This window comes from Quercus robur, chromosome 3, assembly GCF_932294415.1.
Source record: "Quercus robur chromosome 3, dhQueRobu3.1, whole genome shotgun sequence".
Taxonomy (NCBI): domain Eukaryota; kingdom Viridiplantae; phylum Streptophyta; class Magnoliopsida; order Fagales; family Fagaceae; genus Quercus; species Quercus robur.
In genome coordinates this window covers 63081556-63103640 of record NC_065536.1, presented here as the reverse complement: position 1 = coordinate 63103640, position 22085 = coordinate 63081556, and the positions used below count along the sequence as shown (strand labels likewise).

General features: G+C 31.9%; 2 protein-coding genes across 5 annotated transcripts in view; both read left to right on the top strand.

Annotated features, from left to right (window-relative positions):
• LOC126718818 (disease resistance protein RPV1-like) overlaps positions 1–8362 on the top strand; it is a 65609-nt gene extending 57247 nt beyond the window's left edge. Inside the window, exons 1-3 of one of the 3 annotated variants that reach the window (XM_050421173.1) lie at positions 5493–6245; positions 6765–7875; positions 8047–8359. In XM_050421173.1, coding sequence (XP_050277130.1) covers positions 5752–6245; positions 6765–7875; positions 8047–8313 — 1872 coding nt within the window. In that variant the 5' untranslated portion in view covers positions 5493–5751 and the 3' untranslated portion in view covers positions 8314–8359. Of the gene's footprint in view, positions 1–5492; positions 6246–6764; positions 7876–8046 lie in introns of those variants that run through there. The other 2 variants (XM_050421175.1, XM_050421174.1) reach the window with 2 other exon arrangements.
• A 3202-nt stretch (positions 8363–11564) lies between these two features.
• The window catches only part of LOC126718817 (disease resistance protein RPV1-like), a 28339-nt gene continuing 17818 nt past the window's right edge, over positions 11565–22085 (top strand). Inside the window, exons 1-6 of one of the 2 annotated variants that reach the window (XM_050421172.1) lie at positions 11565–12056; positions 14267–14784; positions 17279–17372; positions 17595–17867; positions 17959–18822; positions 18951–19539. In XM_050421172.1, the coding sequence (XP_050277129.1) occupies positions 14276–14784; positions 17279–17372; positions 17595–17867; positions 17959–18822; positions 18951–19539 (2329 nt within the window). In that variant the 5' untranslated portion in view covers positions 11565–12056; positions 14267–14275. Of the gene's footprint in view, positions 12057–14266; positions 14785–16231; positions 17373–17594; positions 17868–17958; positions 18823–18950; positions 19540–22085 lie in introns of both variants that reach the window. The other variant, XM_050421171.1, reaches the window with a different exon arrangement.

Sequence of the window (22085 nt, the reverse complement as noted above, 5' to 3'; positions counted from 1 at the left end):
ATAAAGGAGCAATTTCTTGGAAGATGACAAGAGATAGAGCAGAAAGTGTCACATGCATCTGCATGTGAAGTAACAAGGAAGACTACTACATGTCGATTGACCACAGCCTGTCAAGTTGTTGACTCCGGATGTGCCCAATCCAGAAGTTCTTGATGGCATTTTAACTATGAAAAAAATTTGAGTTCTATGTAATTAACTTCTCCTAGTAAATGTATAATAGTATGTAATTCAGCGGATGCAACAATAATTAACCTTAAGAAATGTACGTATTCGTACAGACCAACACTGATTCTTTGTAGCCTATCCTTCTTTACCCACTAGTCTCCACTGCCACCACTTAACAGTATCATCGTAAGCAAATACAAGTACATTGCGTGAAAAGAAGAGGAAGAAGAAAAGAAAGTACAAAAGAGAAAAGTCAAAAAGGAAAAAGAAAAAAGAAGAAAAGAAAGTATAAAGAGAAAGGACGAAGGAAACAAAAATGAGTGGGGATGGTCAAAAAAGAGAAAGGAAATTGTATCCTACTTTCTTTAAGTTATATTTTATGGAAAGTTGTGAAAGTGAATCAATATTGTATGTAAGCTACTCTCCAAGTCTCCATAACCATAATGGTATTCCACACTAAAGTGACGACCAGTTTTTTCAAATTACGTGTTTGGACTACACAACTGTGAAATTATATTATCTAAAAAATGAATCAGACTACAAGCACTATGCTAGTATTTTCACAATAGACCATTGTTGTCTTCTTTACCTCACAACAACTAACATTCAACTTCACTCTGCCATTTCCATTCTCTCTCAAAAATCCTTTTGAGACAAATCTCTCTTATTTTTAATTTTTCTTTCACTTTCCTTTACCTAAGTTATCACATATTTCTTTCTTCTCTTCCTTTTAGATCATCTAACCGTTTATCCAAATCACAATGACTTTTCTTACCAGAAAAAAGAGACTCCTCTTCCTCTTTCACACTATTATGCAAAGAATAAAATTTAGCTATAAAATTGATTGTAATTTTAGAGTACAACTTTACTCAATATCTTTTTATTGAATATGAATTTTGATAAATCTACCATTAGATTACATCTTCTTCTTATATCCTCCATGCTTGCAAAATATATATAGAGAATTAAAGATCAATAGCTATGTCATCAATAAATTTTTTAAATTGTAAGATTTTGTAGTTTAAAATTATGCATAAAATATAAGCTTATAGATTATAGATTAAATAATATCCGATTGACATAAAATTTGACATGTGTGTTAAGAGTATAAAGAACATGCAATTCAATAGTTAGATTTTCAAAATATTTAATAATATTTATTTTATTAAGTAAGTTTGTAACTTTAGACTACAACCAATTTTGTATATAAACTTTGTCCTTATGCAAATATAATATATTCTTGAGTTTTAGAGGTCAAAATACCCGTGTGGATTTTACGAGCAATTAGAATGGATTTTTGCATTTAAACATGGCTAAACTTATACTTATAGCAATCTTATAAAATTTTCTCTTTAAATGTTGCAGATTTGTTTACATGGCATGCTTTCGTTGTTTACTAGGGAAAGCTAGATTTGACAATTAAAGCAATGAGAAAATACAATCCTAAAATTGCGCTTTCAAAGCAAAAGTCATGTATAGATGCAGTGCTATGGGAAGCTTGTAAGGAATGGAGTTGAGGTTATTGAACACTTGATCAACAAGAATCTATTACGATAATCTAAATCTGATCAGAACATCAAAAATAAAAGAAAAAGAAAAATTGAAATAGAGCATTACACATCACACGTCTCATTGAAATTTTACCAAACATAGGGTAAATAACAAAAAAATTGCTTTACTCAGTGAATCAGATATTGGAACTGCCGAAGCTAGTGTTTCCTAACATGATACCAGAGTCAAATTGTCAACAAGACCCTTAATTTTAAGGCACTGATAGATTTGGATGCAACCTTACTGAATCTACAAACATCATGAAACCATTTTTCCCATAAAAAAAAAAAAAAAAAAAAAAAAAAAAAAAAAAAAAATTTAGCATGTTCACACAGGCAGTGATTCACTACACTCTTTACATCTTGGAAATTACCATAGCACCCCAATGTAGAAATATCATAATATTATAATAGTCATGTAACGAGTCCTTAGAGCAATTTTTAATAAACTATATTAGGAAAATTTTAAACATCACTTTTAGGGATGGCCATGGGTAGGATATGGGTAGGGTATACCCATACCCAACCCAATTAATTTATCCATGGATATCCAATTACCTTACCCAATTAGTATCCATACCCAATTGTTACCCAGTTTGTTTACCCATGGATATCCATACCCTACCCAAACCCAATTTTTATAAAATCACCAAATATGCTCAAAAATCACTAAAAAGACCAAAATATTCTCAAAATCTCTAAAATGAGCAAAATACCCATGAAACCTCTAAAATGGCCAAAATACTCCTGATTCTCTAAAATCACCAATTATGCTCAAAAACCACTAAAATGACCAAAATATCTCAAAATCTCTAAAATGAGCAAAATACCCATTAAATCTCTAAAATGACCAATATACCCCCAAAATTACCAAATATGCTCAAAAACCACTTAAAATTACCAAAATACCCCCTAAATCTAAAAAAATGACAAAATACCCCCGAAACCTAAAAAATGACTAAATACCCACGAAACCTAAAAATGTCCAAAATACCCCCGAAACCCAAAAATTATCAAAAATACCCCCTAAACCTAAAAAATGACCGAAATACCCCCGAAACCTAAAATTTGACTGAAATACCCCAGAAACTTTAAAATTACCAAAATACCCCCGAAACCTAAAAAATGACCGAAATAACTCCTAAACCTAAAAAATGACTAAAATATCCCCGAAACCTAAAAACTTACTAAAACACCGCTGAAACTTGAAAATTACCAAAATACCCTTGAAACCTAAAAATTGACCGAAATACTCCGTAAACCTGAAAAATGACCAAAATACCCCCGAAATCTATAAAATGACAAAAATGCCCCTAAAACCTATAAAATGTCTAAAATACCCTCAAACCTATAAAATGACCAAAATAAGCCCTAAACTTGTAAAATGACCAAATATGCCCAAAACCTCTAAAATGACCAAAAATAACCCCAAACCTCTAAAATTACCAAAAATACCCCGAAACCTATAAATCGACCAAAATAGCCCTAAACCTCTAAAACAACCAAATACCCCCATAAAATATCTAAAATGACCAAAACACCCTTGAAAACTTTAAAGTGACTAAAGTACCCCTTAACCTATAAATGACCAAAATACATTTGTAACCTTTTAAATTATGAAAATAGAGGTTTGGGGTATTTTGGATGTTTCAAGGGTATTTTTGTCAAGATTAAAGGTTTTAAGAATATTTCAGTCATTTTTTAGGTTTTGAGGGAATTATGGTAATTTTTTTTGGTTTCGGGGTTATTTTGGTCATTTTTTTAGATTCTAAGGGCATTTCAGTTATTTTTTAGATTACGGGGGAATTTTTTTTCATTTTTTAGGTTTTAGGGGTATTTCGGTAATTTTTATATTTTGGGGCTATTTTGTTAATTTTATAGATTTCGGAGGTATTTTGGTAATTTCAAGGTTTCAGGGGTAATTTTTTATGTTTCAGGGGTATTTTGGTCATTTTTTAGGTTTTGGGGGTATTTTGGTTATTCTTTAAGCTTTGGGGGTATTTCAGTTATTTTTTAGGTTTTGGGATCTTTTGGTCATTTTTTAGGTTTCGAAGTTATTTCAGTCATTTTTTAGGGTTGGGTGTATTTTTATCATCTTATAGGTTTTAGGGGCATTTTTGTCATTTTATAGGTTTCGGGGTATTTTGGTAATTTTATAGGTCTCAAGAGTATTTCGGTCATTTTTTAGATTTAGGGGGGTATTTCAATAATTTTTTTATGTTTCGAGGGTATTTGGTCATTTTTTAGGTTTTGAGGGTATTTTGATAATTTTTAGGTTTCGGGGGGTATTTTGGTCATTTTTGAGGTTTCAGTGGCCTTTCAGTCATTTTTTAGGTTTAGGGGTTATTTTGGTAATTTTTAGTTTCGGGGTATTTTGGTCATTTTTAGGTTTCGTGGGTGTTTCAATAATTTTTTTTAATGTTTCGGGGGTTTTTTGCTAATTTTTAAGTTTCGGAGCTATTTCGGTCATTTTTTAGGTTTAGAGAGTATTTCGGTAATTTTTTATATTTTGAGGGTATTTCGGTCATTTTTTAGGTTTAGAGGGTATTTTGGTAATTTTTAGGTTTCAGTGGTCTTTTGGTCATTTTTTAGGTTTATGGGGTATTTTGGTAATTTTTAGTTTTCGGGGGTATTTTGGTCATATTTTAGGTTTTGGGGGTGTTTCGGTCATTTTTTTTATGTTTCGGGGATATTTTGGTCATTTTTTAGGTTTGGAGTGCATTTCGGCAATTTTAGAGGATTTTATGAATAATTTGGTCATTTTCAAGTTTTAGGGGCAATTTGGTAATTTTGATTATTGGTTAATTGGGTGGGTTGAGGTTTACCCATAATAATTTCGTTGAGTTTGGTTTGAGTTAGATCTAATTAGTTAAATGGGTAATAATGGGTAAATGGATAATATCCAAACCCTACCCAAAATATTTGGATAATATCCAAACCCTACCCAATTACCTTCTACCCATTAAGAACTGGGTATTACCCAGAATAATTGGATCGGGTAGGGTTGGATATCCATTACCTAATGGGTATGGCCATCCCTAATCACTTTCATGAGAATTATAAAAAACTGTTAGAAAAATTAATTGTTTTATTATTTTCTCACAAAATATTTCTAAATTATCTAAAAAAATAAAATATTTATAAAAATAATTCTTAAACTAATGTTTTTAGGGCATTTGTTTAACATTCCCATATAAATTTTTTTTTTTTTGACATTTTAACGTATTATAATATACAGACACACGACAGCAAATCCCTTTAATCGAATTCAATTGGGCCAAATCAGTCATCATAACTGTATGTATAACATAATGACATCACCAACCAACATAGACTCAATGGTTTTTTTTTTTTTTTTTTTTTTTTTCCTGGGTAGAAAGACTCAAAGATTTCAACATATGCATTTCATAAAGACAAGGTATAATTGATTGTTTATTAGGTCATACAGAATACAGATAAATTCAACCAGGTCTGAAAGCGAAATGCAGAGTATTTTACACCCGGCCCACCGGATATTTCTTCGTACTTTCCTGAGTCCAAAATTTTGAAAGTTTTAATCAGAAAATGCACATCAGCTTCCAGCTTCCAGCTACACTCCAAAGTCCAAACGCCAAAGATAAAATATTATTGGTTAACCATCAAAAATATATATATATATTTTTTTTTTTGCCCACATTATTTATTTATTTATTATTATTATTTTTTTGGGGTTAAATTTTGATACTACAAAGAAATTTCTTCGAACTTTCCTGGATCAAAGAAAGCGCGTGTACCCAAAAAATTCACTTACCAGTCAAAAAAATACTTCTTATTTTAGCCTGGCATCACAACAACTAAAACTCAATTCATTGACTCTCTCATTCTCAGCCAATTCTCGTTCTTTCTTAAAAAACCATTGTGAAATATCTCTCATTTTTTATTTCTCATTCACTTCGCTTCTTAAACTCTTACAATTTTAATTTCGTCACATCTTTATTTTCTTTCTCCTCTCGTCTTCCTTTTAGATTTTCTCAACTATCTCTGCATCAAAATCACAATGGCCCTTTTGACCACCAGAGGAACCTCCTCTTTCTCTTTTACCCAACGATGCAGATATGATGTGTTCTTGAGTTTCAGAGGAGAAGATACCCGCAATGGTTTTACCAGCCATTTGAATGGTATTTTGCGTTATAATGGTATTAACACTTTCATGGATGATGAGCTTCCAAGAGGAGAAAAAATTTCCACTGAACTTCTTGAAACTATTGAAAGTTCAAAGATTTCGATAATTGTATTCTCTAAAAATTATGCATCCTCCACTTGGTGTTTGGATGAACTTGTCAAGATTCTTGAGTGTAAGAATAGTGGCCAAGTGGTGTTACCGGTTTTTTACAAGGTGGATCCATCAGATGTACGTAACCAGCAGAAAAAGTTTGGAGAAGCACTCGCAAAGCATGAAAAAAAATTTAAGGATAATATAGAGAAGGTGCAGAGATGGAGGGCAGCCCTAAATGAAGCCAGCCATATATCTGGTTGGCATTACAAAAATGAGTACGTGTTTAATCTCTACTTTTTTATCACCAATTAATTTTATTGCTATACAAACAACAACCACAAAAAAACCCTTCTTGTTTGCTTTTTTATTAAAAAATAAAAACAAGAAAAGAAAAGAGGTTATAAAAAATTTATATTTTGATCATATCTTTTAGTAGTGAGCTAAATAGGATATAAGGTTCAATGATAGAAAGGGAAGAATATATGATAGATATTCTTATCAATTAATTTGAAACTTCTCTCATGTCATGTTTAGAAAATTTCCCCTAAATTTTATAATAAATTCATTCAAGTGTTAGAAGTGGATATTCAATGAGTTTGTGCTAAAAGCCTAAAGTCGATTTTTGACCTTAAAAAAAAAAAAGTTCGTAATGATAGTTCTCAAATCTATGAATTACGTGCCATTTAATTTAACTAACAAAATTTCTGTTGTAGTTCACAAACTAAACGTTTTGAATTCATTTCAAGATCATATTTCTATTTTCTAACATGTTTTAAATGCTTTGTGATTGGCAGCCACCCTCAATTTGGATTTATCGAAGAAATTTTAGAAGAGATCAGTGCTAAATTAAATCGTAAACAAGTATTTGTTGTTAAATGCCTAGTTGGAATAGACTCTCGCATAGAGGAAATAAATTGTGTGTTAGATATTGAGTCAAATGATGTTCGCATGTTAGTGATCCATGGTCTTCCTGGAATAGGTAAGACAACAATTGCAAAAGCTATTTTTAACTTAATTGCATATCATTTTGAAGGAAGTAGCTTTCTAGAGGATGTTAGAGAAAACTCAAAAACAAATGATGGTGTACTCCAACTACAAAAGGCACTTTATTATGACATCTTAAGGGCTGGAAAATTGAAAGTACATGGTATATATAAAAGAATCAATGTGATAATGGAAAAGCTTCGGTACAAAAAAATTCTTTTAATTCTAGATGATGTGGACAAATTAGAACAAGTAGAAAAATTGCTTGGAAATTGCAATTGGTTTGCTTCTGGAAGTAGAATTATTATCACAACAAGAGAGAAAAAGTTGCTATCTACTCTGCGAGAAGATTGTCAATTATTTTACTATGAGGTTAAGGAATTAGATGAATGTGAATCTCGTGAACTCTTTTGTCAACATGCACTCAAAAGAAATAAGCCTACAGAAGATTATTCGGAGCTCGTACACCAATTTATAGGTTATGCCAAAGGACTTCCATTAGTTTTAAAAATAATAGGTTCTGATTTATATGGCAAAAATTTACAATGTTGGAAAAGTGCATTAGATAAGTACAAAAGAATTCCTAATTCAGATATTCAAGAAGTACTTAAAATAAGCTACGATGGATTGGACCAAATTCAACAGGATATTTTCCTTGATATTGCATGTTTTTTTAAAGGATTCTACATGAATTTGGTTGTAGATATATTACAAAGTAGCTATTTTCATGACCCATACTGTGATATTGAAAAACTTATCGATAAATCTCTCATAGTCATTACAAAAGATGACAAATTATTGATGCATGACTTAATACAACAAATGGGTTTGGAAATTGCTCGACAAAGATCTGAAGTGTCAAAAAAATATAGAAGGCTATTGTGTTATGAGGATGCTCCTGAAGTACTAAATGAAGATACAGTATAAGTCCTTTTGATTTACCTTTTTCCTTTTCTCGCAATACAAATACAAATAATTTTTTCTCATTGTGTTTGATTTATCATTTTAATGTTGAAGATGATTTTTGTTTTAAATTTAATAATCATATGTTTTGTTGTCTAATGTGATTCATGTGATTCTTTGTCCAATTAGGGATTAGATGAAATTCAAGGCATAAAATTGTCCTTGCCACATCCAAGAAAGATGCAATTGAATCTTGGAAAGATGAAAAGCCTCAAATATTTGACAATTCGCAATGTAATTTGTGAAGACCTTAAATATCTTCCCAATGGGTTAAGATTACTTGATTGGAAAGAATTTCCTTTATCGTCCTTGCCGTCCACCTATGAACCTACAAAACTCGTTGTTCTTAACATGGAAAGGAGCCACATTGAATTGGATGAGCATTTCGAGGTATAATCATAGCATTTATAAATTCTTATTAGTTTTTTTTTGTTGACGAGTACCTTTAGAGAATAAGTTAAGGTGCATTTTTTTTTTTTTTTGTTGCTAAAACAAAACCATGCATTTAATACAATATAAAATAAATTTTCTATAAATTTTTTTAATATACAAAATCAAATTGTGTACAAATATTTAAAAATGTACACGTAACCATAAAAAATTTATGGTGCAAATCAATGAACTATTGACAAATGTTTAAAAAAAAAAAATGAATAGTACTATAGATATTACAAGTTTTACTACATTGAATATACAAACTGATGTGTCACAAATTATAAAAAGACAATTCAAATATTCATTTATGAGGTGGTTAAAACCTACCAATCACATTCATTACCACATTAATTTGAAAGCTTTATGTTTATTAAATTGGAGTACCTTTAACATTTTTATTTTAAAAGTGTGTATTATAATTCATAAAAAGAGCTCTAAGCCTTATTTTGTTTCTTTTTAATAATAAATTAAAAAAAAAAAAAAAAGCTTCTTTTGTAGAGGTGTCGGTTTGAAACATTAAAATATATGGATTTCGCACGTTGTAAAAATATTACAAAAGTACTTGACTTATCAGTGACGGCCTCAAACATAAAGAAGTTAGAGCTTTATAGATGCATAAATTTAGTCAGCATTCATCAGTTGGTTGGTTGGACTTCATGTAATTTTCTCCATAAATAAAGTTAAAATTGTGCACAAATATTAAATAATGTTCACCCAACCATGATGAGTCTATGGGTGCAAATCACTGAACTATTGGACACCAATCACATTCATTGCAATATGCACATTTTTTCATGACGTCATAGGTTGAAACTAAAAAATATATATATATTTATATATTTATAAAACTGTATACGCGTGTTCCACTTCCACTTACACATATAGGATGGTATCATGGTAGTACTCACACAGACACAAACTTTTTTTTGAGGTTGGCCTCTCACCCCCTCTCTGTAAAAGCAAGGTACTTTCTTTTCAATTTGGTATTTTGTGGATGTAGAAGTGTTCTTAACATATGATGACTTATAAGCATCGTATTGGACTCTTGGGAAATTTCATGACAATTGACTTGAAGGTTCTTGGACTTTCTTTTCAATATGTGGACAAACTTCTTCATCATTTTTTTTTTTTTTTTTTTTTGTTTATAGTTAGATTGCTCCAACAAATAGAAATCTAATATCAAAATATTTACTTGACTTGACTTACTTTAAAAAAAAAAATGGCATGCAGTTGATTGCAATATTTTTTGTTGTTGTGCTTTTGCTTTTGAAAAACACATAAATGTATTTTCTTGCTTTCAACCATGTCTATGGGGCACCACCACATCAAACCCACATCCTAAATATCCATGGTGTTTTTGGAGAAATTATTAGGTCTACTAAGAGGATTGCTAACGTGGTCCTCCAGGTCCTTCTAACCAATAAAAAGTTGCTATTTATACAAATGTGACATTACCTGAAAGTTTTTTATTTTTAATTCTTGTGCTAATTAAGAATCTGGCTCACATATTTATATAAATGATATTTTTTAATTGGTTGTGGGGATCATTTCAAAAATCCTCCCGTTAGGTCAAATAATTTCTCGGTGTTTGAGTCACCACCACAAAATCCTCAAGTCCAACCAATTGGCCCACATCACAATCCAAAAAAAGCCACCTAAGCAGCCATGAGGCTTGGAAAGAGAAACTTTCACTGTTCTTAACATCATTTTAGGAGTTCAATAATTAGATAATGAAAGGATAAATTGTTAGTTTAGTATTTGAATAACTCTTATCTACTTGTAGTAGATAAAGATTAGATTTCTTTTGAATTTAAAAGTTAGTTTTATCTTGTAAAACTATCTATTTATATAAATTAATGTTGATTAATAACTAAATAAAGAAAGCTAAAAAATTATTTATTATTGAGTGAGTATTTACTTTGAAGGTTTAGACTCCCTTGAAACAACCAACAAACTAATTGGGTTCATAAGAACTTCGGACATTTTTTTTTTTTAATTCCCTTGTTTATTTACTTATGTTGGTTGGGTGGATTTGAGGGAAGAAGAAAAAAAAAATGAGTGAAAAATAGGAAAGAAAATGAGTGAGAGGGTTGTTTGGTTGGGAGGGAGAGAGGGACAGAAAAATAGTAGGGCTCGGTTGTTTTCTCTTCGGACCTACGAAAACTCAATCTCCTCAAAATGAAGAGAAAATAGGAGTGAAAATGTGGTCCAAAGCTTTAGACTAAAATGCCCCCTTACCAACGTTAATATTGTTCAGGTTTTGCTTTTTTTTTTTTTTTTTTTTTTTTTTTTTAATGCGTCATTTGTTTCCATTAATTCTTATTTCTTAAGGCCTATTTAATACGTGTGTTTAAACAACATTTTTTCAGTTTTTTTTTTTTTAAAATATATGTGGGTGAAAAAGTGTGGAAATACATGTAATGTTATTTAAAAACTGAAAACATGTGTTCAAACACATATACCAAACAGGGCATTAGTGACAAGTTTGTTTTGTTTTCTTAAGGGCAAGTGCAATTCGTTTCTTCTTCTTTCTTTCTTTTTTTTTTTTTTTTGGTCTTTTAGGCGTTATTTGTTTTGGAATTTTTTTTTCATTAGTTTTTTTTTTTATAAACAATTTTGGATTCTTGAATTTCTTGTGTTTTTTTTTTTTTAAAATGAAGTGGTCATTCATATTTTTTTAATAAAAATATAAAATAGTATTATTTTGTGTTTTATCTAACAGGAATATGATTGTAAATTTATACAAACTACATTTTCTATCCTCTCATTTGTCTTCTTAACCAAACAAAAAAAAAAAAAAAAAAAAATCATCCCTTCAACCAAACATGAATAAGGGGAAATAAATTTTTTTTCTATTCCCCCACTTTTTCATTATCTCCCTATTTTCTATTATCTTACTTTTCTATTTGCTCAATCACACGAATCCTAAATTTATCTCACCCTTTAATAATTAAAAAATAAACAAAATAAACTAGTTTAAAAGAAAAAAAATTAAGCCAATAATTTATTAAAATGCACTTTTTATTTCGAACATTAGAAAATAAGCTAATAGAAAGGAAAAAAAAAAAAAATCCCATTTATTATGGAAAGAGTGGTAAAGTTTCTGGCATATATGGTGGAAAATTCATTGCGCGTTGTCAGAAAATTAAAGGAAAGTCAGGAGGAGACAACTGTATAGTACCTTCCTCGAAAACGCGATTTACACTTTTACACATATGGGATGGTAGACGGTCGTACTCACACAGACCCACTACTCTTCTTTTTCAATGAGTCAACAAGAGAAGGCATGTATTGTGGAAAAAGCGGTAAAGTTTCTGACGTACGTTTGAATGCGTTCACTCTGTGTTCATAATTTTCAGTCAAAAAGAGAAGGCATATATTGTGGAAAAAGTGGTAAAGTTTCTGTCATGTATTGTGGAAAATTCATTGCGCGTTGGAGACAACTGTATACGCGTGTTCCACTCCCACTTCCACTTACACATAGGATGGTATCATGGTAGTACTCACACAGACACAAAACTTTTTTTTTGAGGTTGGCCTCTCACCCCTCTCTCAGCCATATTGCCACCGCTGCTGCTGCTCTGCTTCTTCTTCACAGCCACCGCTGCCGCTGTTCTGCTTTTTCTTCGCCGCCCAGCTGTCGCTACTGGTTCTTCTTCTTCACCGCTACGCCTTCTTCTTCTTCTTCCCCGCTGCTGCTGCTGGTGCTTCTTCTTCTTTTCTACTTCTTCTTCTTCTTCTTTTGTGCAATATGGGTTTGATGATTCATATATATAATATATATATATATATATTTTTTTGTATATGGGTTTGATGATTTATTTATTTTTATTTTTATTTTTGTATAATGGGTATAATGATTCATATATGTTTGATGAGTTTGGGATCTAAATTTTTGTATATGGGTTTAATGAGTTTAGATCTAAATTTAGAATGATTTTGATGAATTTGTGGAGATGCTGGAATTCAAGAGGAGATAGTCAAAGAATAGAGTTAGAGGAAGAGAGATAACATGACGAGAGAGGGAAGAGAAAATATAATAAAAAATTAAAATACAGTAATACATAGTCTAATGCGAGTGAGTTTTGAGCAATATTGGGTAAATTTCACCACTTTTTCTATTATGCACTCATTGATGTACACACGTGGGTAAATCTTGGGATTGTATGTCGTTAGTTAGCATGTGTTAAAAAACGATTCAGTAAAGTAATGTCTCAAGTTTTTATAGATCGAGTTCCATATAAAACTTGAGTCTTAAAAAGTCGAGTTCCACTTGCTGATGTGGAGGTTTTTTTGCCTCATGAATCTTGAGTCTTACAGACTTGAGTTTTTAAAAAGTAAATCCCGAGTTTATAAGACTCGATTTATGTCAGCATAAAACTGAAACATGTAGTACATTCAGTAGAAAACTGAAACACTCAAACCCAGAACAAACCCACTGTCTCACTGCTCCCTCACCCATAACACCTACACGTCTCACACCACATTGTCTCTATCTCACACCACATGGCCTCTCTCTATCACTGCTCCTCCCTCTCAACAAATTTACATTTCAGATAAGGGTTTTATTGCCATTGTAGTAAGGTATTATTTATTGTTGGGGTGTGCATTTTACTTTGCTTATTTATTTGGTAGATACTTAACATAATTTAGTTAAGATACTTTTTCTCCAAAAAAAAAAAAAAAAAAACTTAGTTAAGATACTATGATATTGCGAATATATACAACTTTGTTTTGTTAGTGTAAATTTTGAGGATTATTTGCATGATTTTTGTTAGCAAAATTTATTCAGCATCTTTAGTAATGTTAGGCTCTTATCAAAAGTGTGTATTTATCATGACCTAAGAAGGATTTTGGCTTTCTTTTTTTTTTTTCTTTTTTTCTTTTTTTGGGTATTAGGTATGAAATAGGTAGTCTTAGCATGAGCCAAGAAGGATTTGGGCTTTTTTTGTATTTGGTATGAAACGACTATATAGATAGGTTTTTTTATCAGAACTAATTTGAAGACATATTTTGTCTAACGTAAGAATGTGTAATGAAAGTCATGCCCTTTGAATGAATTGAAATTTGTACTTTAACTAGATAAAATGTTTTATACTTTGATTAGATAAAATGTTTTGTAACGAACATATTACAATTGACTCTAATAGGTTCACAATGACTATAATTGATATAATCCTATACTACGGTTGTCCGCTTAGCAATGCCAATGCGAATGAGGGATTGCCATTTGAAGGACCGGGTATAAAGTGCTACTATACTCAAATTGATCATAGGTTGAAGACCCTTAATGATTTAAAGATGATAGTTATGGAAGAATTGTGTGTGAACCCTACTTTGCATGACATACAAATTATTTTTCGTTCTTCATATGAAGTCCTCAAGGATCGGATTAATTACAAGTATATGACGATAAAAGCAAACAAACATGTGAAGATCATGTTTGACAAGATGGAGAGAATAGCCCAAGTAAGTGCTATTGAGTTGTACATAATGTTGGAGCTGTGTGCAAAAGTTGACGTCGAGGAAATGCAACAAACAACCACAAGTTTACAAGTCACAGTTCCAGATGCTCAATATGACTGTGGTGAAACTAATGCAGACAATGCTATTATTGTCTAGAACATTATGAACACAATCCCTGCCTACACATTTCCTGCCTTGTCATTCTTTGCAAATACTAGGGCAAATATGGAACGAAGAACAATTGTACAAATGTGTTTACACTAGTGTTTTTACTTTACAGCTATTTTTTATTTAAAAAGATATGCATTTTTCGTTTTCCTATACCTACACCCCACTCTAATACTTTCTTCTCTTTAATTGCATTCCAAACACATTTCTTGTTGCACTAATCTGATTCCTATTTCTTTCTCTAATTCAATTCACTCTTTTCTTAATCTTTCGTTTATAGATCCCATCAATGGCTTCCTTGAACAATGAAGGAGCTAGCTTTTCTTCTTCCACTCGCCAATGGGAGTATGATGTCTTCTTGAGTTTTAGAGGTGAAGATACTCGCGAAGGTTTTACCAGCCACTTATATAAGGCTTTGTGCAACAAAGGCATTAACACCTTCATTGATGATATTGATCTTCCGAGGGGAGAAGAAATTTCGAAAAAACTTATCCAAGCCATCAAAAATTCATCGATTTTGGTTATTGTCTTCTCTGAAAATTACGCAGAGTCTAAATGGTGCTTGGATGAACTTGCTGAGATTGTTGAGTGTATAGAAAAGGACCAGGAGGTTCAAATTCGTCCAATTTTTTTCAATGTTGATCCATCAGAAATACGAAATCAAAATGGAAACTTTGGAATTACAGTGGCTAATCATGAAAAGAAGTTCAAGAATAACAAGGACAAGGACAAGGTGCAGAGGTGGAGGGATGCTCTAAAAAAAGCAGCTAATGCATCTGGATGGCATTATAAGAAAGGGTATGTATGTAATTGTCGACATCATGATTCATGAGTTTACTAATTTTATATACTGCTAATCTGGTTTGTCATAACCACTGCCTGCAAAAGTATTCTATTTTGATCATATCATCTAGTACAAGGGCGGTGTCAAGTGTTAATTAGGGTGGTCACATGACCACCTTGACCTTGAAAATTTATTTCATATACCTTAAAAAAAATTTGAATTTTAAATTACCATGGGTCATTGACCACCTAGAAAAAAATCTTGCCCACTCTTTAAAAAAAAAAAAATTGAACACTCTAAATAAAAATTTGAGCTCATTAAAAATAGAACTCTCCAAAATTTTAGTTCTTTGAATATAGAACAAAAAAATTGCGTGAAATGCTATGTTCATAACATTTTTACAACACTTTCATAAAAAATCTTAAGTTGCAGGTTATTATTGGTGGACAAAAAAATAATTGCAATAGTAGGTTCAAATTAGAACCAATATAAATTTACCACTTATAGGCTTTGTTGTGAGAGTGTTGCGAAAATGTTGTGGACGTAACACTTTTCAAAAATTGCCCAAACAAAAAAATTAGCCTAAAGCCCAAATCAACTTAATTGTAATTTTTTAAATTGTGTTGACAAAGGGCATATTTTAAAATCTATTTTTTTTTTAATGCACATTTGTCGTTAGCTAGTCTGTTAGTGCTTGCTTTAGTCTTTAGCTGAATTTGTTGGATTTACGTGATACATTTTTCCAAAAAGATAATACATTTTATTTATATTGTTACTTATTTAGGCAATATATGGGTAATTGAATGAGAGATCAATAGTTTAATGATTGTTTGGAGTGTACATTGAAAAAGATGTAGCTGCTAGCATTGATAATAAAGTTATTATACAACAATTTCAAAATATAAAAACTTGTGAAAGGAAATTTAAAAACTTCAAGTATTTGAGCGTTTTTTTTTTTTTTTGGGTTGTGATGTCAATGCGCAATAAATGGGTAATTGAATAGGAGATCAATAGTTTAATGATTGCTTAGCTGTGTACATTGAAAAAGAGGTAGCTGCTAGCATTGATAGTAAAGCTATCATACAACGATTTCAAAATATAAAAACTCGTGAAAGGAAAATAAAAAACTTCATGTATTTGAGCGTTTTTTTTTTTTTTTTTTTTTTTTTTTTTTTTGTGATGTCAATGCGTATATTCAAGTTTTATTTTTATTAACTTTTTTTTAATTTAAATTTTTAATGACCACTCTAAAAAAAAATTCTTGAAGTCGCCACTGATCTACGAAGCTAGTTAGTCTAACAAGGTCCAATTACGAGTTTCTCCCATGTATTCTTATACTTTTAATATGGTGTTTATATCAATGGCAATTGTGTGCTATAACTCACTGCTAGATATCTTGAATTCGTAGTTCATCTGCTAATCTATCTAATTATATGTTTTCTTATGCTATGTGATTGTCAGCTGTGCTCCATATAAATCTGAATCTGACTTCATCCAAAACATTGTTGAAGAGATAGCAAATGTTAGATTAAATTGGGCGCCATTATATGTTGCTAAATACCCAGTTGGAATAAAATCTCGTGTAGAGGCCATAGAGTCACTTTTAGATATTGGGCTAGATGAATTTTGCGTGGTAGGGATTCATGGCCTTCCCGGAGTAGGAAAGACTACAATCGCAAAAGCTGTTTATAATAAAATTGCTAATCGTTTTGATGGAAGCAGCTTTTTAGAGAATGTTAGAGAAAATTTGGGGACAGATGCTGGCATAATCACACTACAAGAGCAACTTCTTAATGACATCTTAGGGGATAGAAATTGGCAAGTGGGCAACAAATTTAAAGGAATCAGTTTAATAGAGAAGAGACTCTGCTGTAAAAAGGTTTTTTTAATTCTTGATGATGTTGATGATTTGACGAGAATTGAAAATTTGCTTGGACAATGTAATTGGTTTGCTCCCGGAAGTAGAGCCATTATAACATTACGAGATAGACACTTGTTAACGGCCCTTAAAGAAAATGTTTGTACAACTTACAAGGTCAAGGAATTTAAGGTCGAGCAATTAAACAAACACGAAGCTCTTCAACTCTTTAAAGAGCATGCCTTTCCTAGAAACAAACCTCATGATGAAGATTATTCTAAACTTGCGACTAAATTCATAGATTTTGCCAGTGGCCTTCCACTTGCTCTAGAAATAATTGCTCGTGATTTGTGTGGAAGACCTAAAGATGAATGGGAAAGTGCATTAGATATGTATAAGAAAATTCCCAAGGAGGACATTCAAAAGAAACTTCAAGTGAGTTATGATGGATTGCAAGACACCGAGAAAGATATTTTTCTCAATATTGCATGTTTCTTCAAAGGACGGGACAAAGGTAATGTTGAAAAGATATTAGAAGCATATGAATTATATCCAGGTTATGGTATTTCGAGACTTGTTAATAAGTCTCTCATAACCGTTGATGGATTTGGTAGATTGTCAATGCATGACTTGATACAACAAATGGGCAGGGAAGTTGTTCGACAACAAAAACCAGACATCCTCGGAAAACGTAGTAGGTTATGGTCTTATAAGGATTCACTTGAAGTACTGACTAGAAATAAGGTATAAGTTCTTTTTCTTCAATTATTTTGCTCTTTATTTTATTTTTTTTCTTTTTCACTAGGTGAAAGGTATTGTATTTTTTCTTTATTTTTTTTTTCTTTCTAACATTTTATAAAATATTAGTTCATCATTATTTTTTATTTTGGCTTAAAATTTCAAAATTATTATACATTTGGAAAATTATATTACTTTCTATGGTTGACTTGATGCTTCTCCAATTAGGTATCAGAAAAAAATCGAAGCATAATGTTGCATTCGCCCAACCCAGTAAACTTGCAACTACACTCGAAAGCTTTCAAAAAGATAGAAAATCTCAAATTTCTATCAGTTGAGAATGTAAATATTTATGAACCACTTGAATTTCTTCCCCACAGTCTAAAAGTTTTTAAGTGGTCCAATTATCCTTTTCCTGGGCTATCCGAATATTTTCCTGAACAACTTGTTGCTATTGAGATGCCACATAATTGCATTAGACTGCCAAAGCTAATCACGCAGGTATGATTATGTATATTTTTAAATTGAGATTTTTGTTAAATTTTTTTTTTTAAATTTTGTTGTAGTTAACTTTTGATTTTTTTTCCTACAGGAGCTTCGGATAGAAAATTTGATACATGTCAATCTCAGTGATTGTGAATTTATTACGGAATTACCTAAATTATGGGCCCCAAATTTAGAGAGTTTGAAGCTCGATGGTTGTAAAAATTTAGTTAAATTAACTGAATTAGGGGCCCAAAATTTAAAGTTCTTGAACCACTTTTATTGTGAAAATTTAGTTGAGATTGATGAATGCTTTGGATCTCTTGAAAAGCTTACATATTGGGGTCTCTCAGGTTGTAGTAAACTTCAAATTCTTCCAAGCCAGCTTAGGTTGAAATCTCTTCGTTCTTTTTATCTTTCTGGCTGCACAAGCCTTGAGAAGTTCCCTAATTTTCATCCAGAAATGGAATGTTTACAGTATTTATCATTAGATGAGAGTGGTATTAGAGAGGTGCCTTCATCAATCGAGCATCTCACTAAGCTTGAAAGATTAAGCCTCTATAAATGCAAAAACCTTGGGGATCTTCCAGATAGCATTTATAAATTGCAACAGCTTCGGTACTTGCAGACTCATACTGCCAAATTGAGACCGACGTGCGATTCTTTTGATGGCTCTTCCGGATATGGGTTTGTGAACATGACAAAATTGAATCTACGTGGATGTGAAGGCATAATTGAATTAGATCTTTTGATGAAGCCTAATTACTTCCCCGCATTGACAGAAATAGATCTATCTTATACCAATATTGTTACCATCCCTGAAAGCATTAGCAGATTTCCCAGATTAATAGAACTTTTTGCTGAGGATTGCAAGCTTCTTCATGAAATTCAAGGACTTCCACAATCAATAAGGCGGGTTTATGTGTATGGTTCCATGTTGTTGAATACCTCACCAAGCGGGCTATTTAATCAGGTCTCTCTCTTTCTTTAAGATATATATATATATATATATATATATAAAGAAACAATTTTTGCTACTTTATCTAAATACTTTACGAGATTTGCTAAATGAAAAATATTGAATTTTCTAATTGCATGCAGGTAATAGGAATTATTGGGATTTTACCAAATAGAGTATGTGGTAGGGCAAGAAGCAACAAATTAATGGATCTGCAGTTCTCCAATAATTTACCATCTGAAACTAAGGCTACTGAATGGGTTGAATTTTGGGGAGAGAGCTTTGATGGCTTTGATCGTGATATTGCTTTTTCGGGAACTGAGATGCTGAAATGGTTTAATCATCAAAGTGTTGATAACTCCATATCTTTCTTTGTTGGTCGCAATTTTCCAAAATTAGTTGTCTGTATTGTTCCTGGACCAGAGCGCTTTCATGGCTTCGTTGAAATTTCCATCAATGGTTATGAAAATCGTGAATATCAGTCTATCCGTCTACCCGGAAGTACACAATTCCCATGTTCACAATATTTATTTTCTCTAACTCAATGGTCTCTGCTGCAGAGACATTTGAATGAATCAAATCCCACTGACCAGAATCTTGTTAAGGTTTCAATTAGATATGAGTCAGATGACACCTGTTATTCTATAAAAATGTGGGGGGTCCACGTAGAATGCACCTGTCCTCCTCAAGAAGATGATGCTGTTGATTATGGGTATTCTATAAAATTTTCAAGTAAGTCATCATCTATCTTCTTACTATTACAATTTACAAGTCATCATTTTTTTTTTTTTTTGGAATATATTAGCATTTACAATTTACAAGTCATCATTTTTTTTTTTTGGGAATATATTAGCATTTACAATTTACAAGTCATCATTTATTTGGGGGAATATATTAGCATTTACAATTTACAAGTCATCACTTTTTTTTGGACATATATTAGCATTTAAAAAAAAAATTGTTGACTTTTTTATTTTATTTTATTTTTCTAATTCATAGTTAGAATTAGGTAGGGGATTTAAACCTTAAAAATATTAAAAGGTGCCAAATGAGCTACAAACTCTTGGCTTAAAAATGTTAACTTCAAAGTATTGTGCTAGTTACGGAATTTTGCATGAATTGTTTTCCCCTTGTATTCAAACAACTCAGAAAAACGTACAGTGCATGTTTGGTTTAACATATAATCTTCCAAATGTCAGAGGCAAAATTTGCTTCTCCAACAGCAGCCTCGTTTAAATGAGATCATGAACACCATCTTAATAATACAAATATACAATGACAAGAAGAGATTGAGAACGTACTTTTGACTGTTTGACATATAATTTAAATGTCTCTTCACTAGAGGGCAATGAAAGTCTCATCAAATCAGTATGTTGTTTGCCTACATATATAAGAATGTCGGTTGAAAATTTTTGGTTGCTTAATTTGCAGATTAATTGTAAACTTTAAAATTAAAATGTTTGTTCAACCATTTCGTTTTCCTTGTAAAGCCAATTTAATTCATTTTTCTTGTTATTAAGGAATACTAAAAGTGTGAAAGAGATAGAGAGAGTGTGAGGACGAGCGAGTTCCAGAACTCTCTTTCTGTCCTCTCGCAAGTGAATATTTGGAATATTTGAAAATTTTTCTGTACGTTCCAGAACTCTCTATCTGCGCCTTTTGAGGGCTTTTCTACCTCGTTTGGGGCCTCTTCCGTCCTTTGTGGCCAGTGGTGGTTTCAAGATTATTTTATGGAGGTGTTAATAAGTAACATAAATTATTTAAAATCTAAAACAAAAGAGAACTTAAATAAATTGACATTACAAAAATAAAAAATAAAAAAAGACACTCAAATGCCTGAAGTTTTACAATTGTCTTCTACAAGATTTTATATTTTGAAATCGTTGCATGATATTTTCGTTATCAATCCTACAAGTTATGTCTCTTTCAATGTACACTGCCAAGCAATCATATTCATTCACCGATCTCCCATTTGATTGATTTATTTCAAATTTGTTAAGATCTAAATGAGTTTTTTCTAAGGTTTAAGATTAACAAATTTTTATCTTTTTTTGCTGGGTTTTTAAATATTATTATTATTATTATTATTATTATTATTAGAGGTTAGATCAAATTGGTTTGTATTCAAGCTTATTTTAGCTAAACTTAAAAAAAAAAAAAAAAAAAAAAAAAAAAAAAAAATTAAGGAGGCCAAAACAAAAATAAAATTAAAAAAAATATATTATATATAATTATTTTTTTACCCATTTAGGGGGTTCATTTGAACCCCTTGGGCTTCAAGTGGAGCTGCCCTATCTGTGGCGGTTTTAACCATCCCCTTAGTCGGCTGGTGATCAGGCTGTCCTCAAATGCCCTTAGAGGTGGCACTGGTCTAGATCTGGAACGGATTGGTCCAGATCTAATCTTCGTTGAAATCTCTATCCTCTGAAGTTTTGTCAAAATAATAAATTGGACACTCCAAGATGATGGTAACAAATACTTTGTAATAAATCTCACTACACTCGAGTAGAATACACAAAGTAGTTGTGGGGTCCGGCCCAAAAATGATGGGCTATTCCAAACTCAGGCCCGTTCGAGGAGCGTCCTGTCCGAAGAGAAGCCTCATATGAAGCGTTACTCAATCTCAATAGCGCCAAGGAAACCTGTCCGAGGAGTAACTCCTCCTCGGACATCACGAAGCCCAGACGAGGAACTTTCCCCAGCCATTTCAGCTCATCTTCCCAACATATAAAATGAATTAAATCCAAAATATCTCATGGAAGGCTACCACCACATTAATTGCGCCCCAACCACCCTCTTGGCCGCATTAATGAGGAAAAGACCCCTGAACAGTACCACCTTGGCCTCTGCAACTCACAGAGGGACTGATGAGGGCGTCTGATGGGACAGGTGCTCAAGTGGATGCTTAGATGATCAACAGGTGTAAGGTTGAGATGAAAAGAAGAGAACTATATAATGTAGTGGAGTTCCTCAAAGAAGGAGACGGAAAAACTGTATCAAGGACTGAAGAAATAGAAATCATACGTGGGAAATCCATTCTTGTGTTTTTTGTTTCCTTTTTGCAAACAGTACAGTCCATGCATCAGACCGAATAGGTTAACTGAGGCCAAGTTCTTTGACCCATCCTCTACAAATATTTATTATGGGTTGTGTTTTGGGCCAAGGCCTGATCAATAGAAGTTGGGCCAGGAAAATTGTGCAACCACAGTAGTTATCAATAAAAAGAAGTCCAATTGATACTAATAATATTACGCAGCACACACCACTCTAGCTTCTTA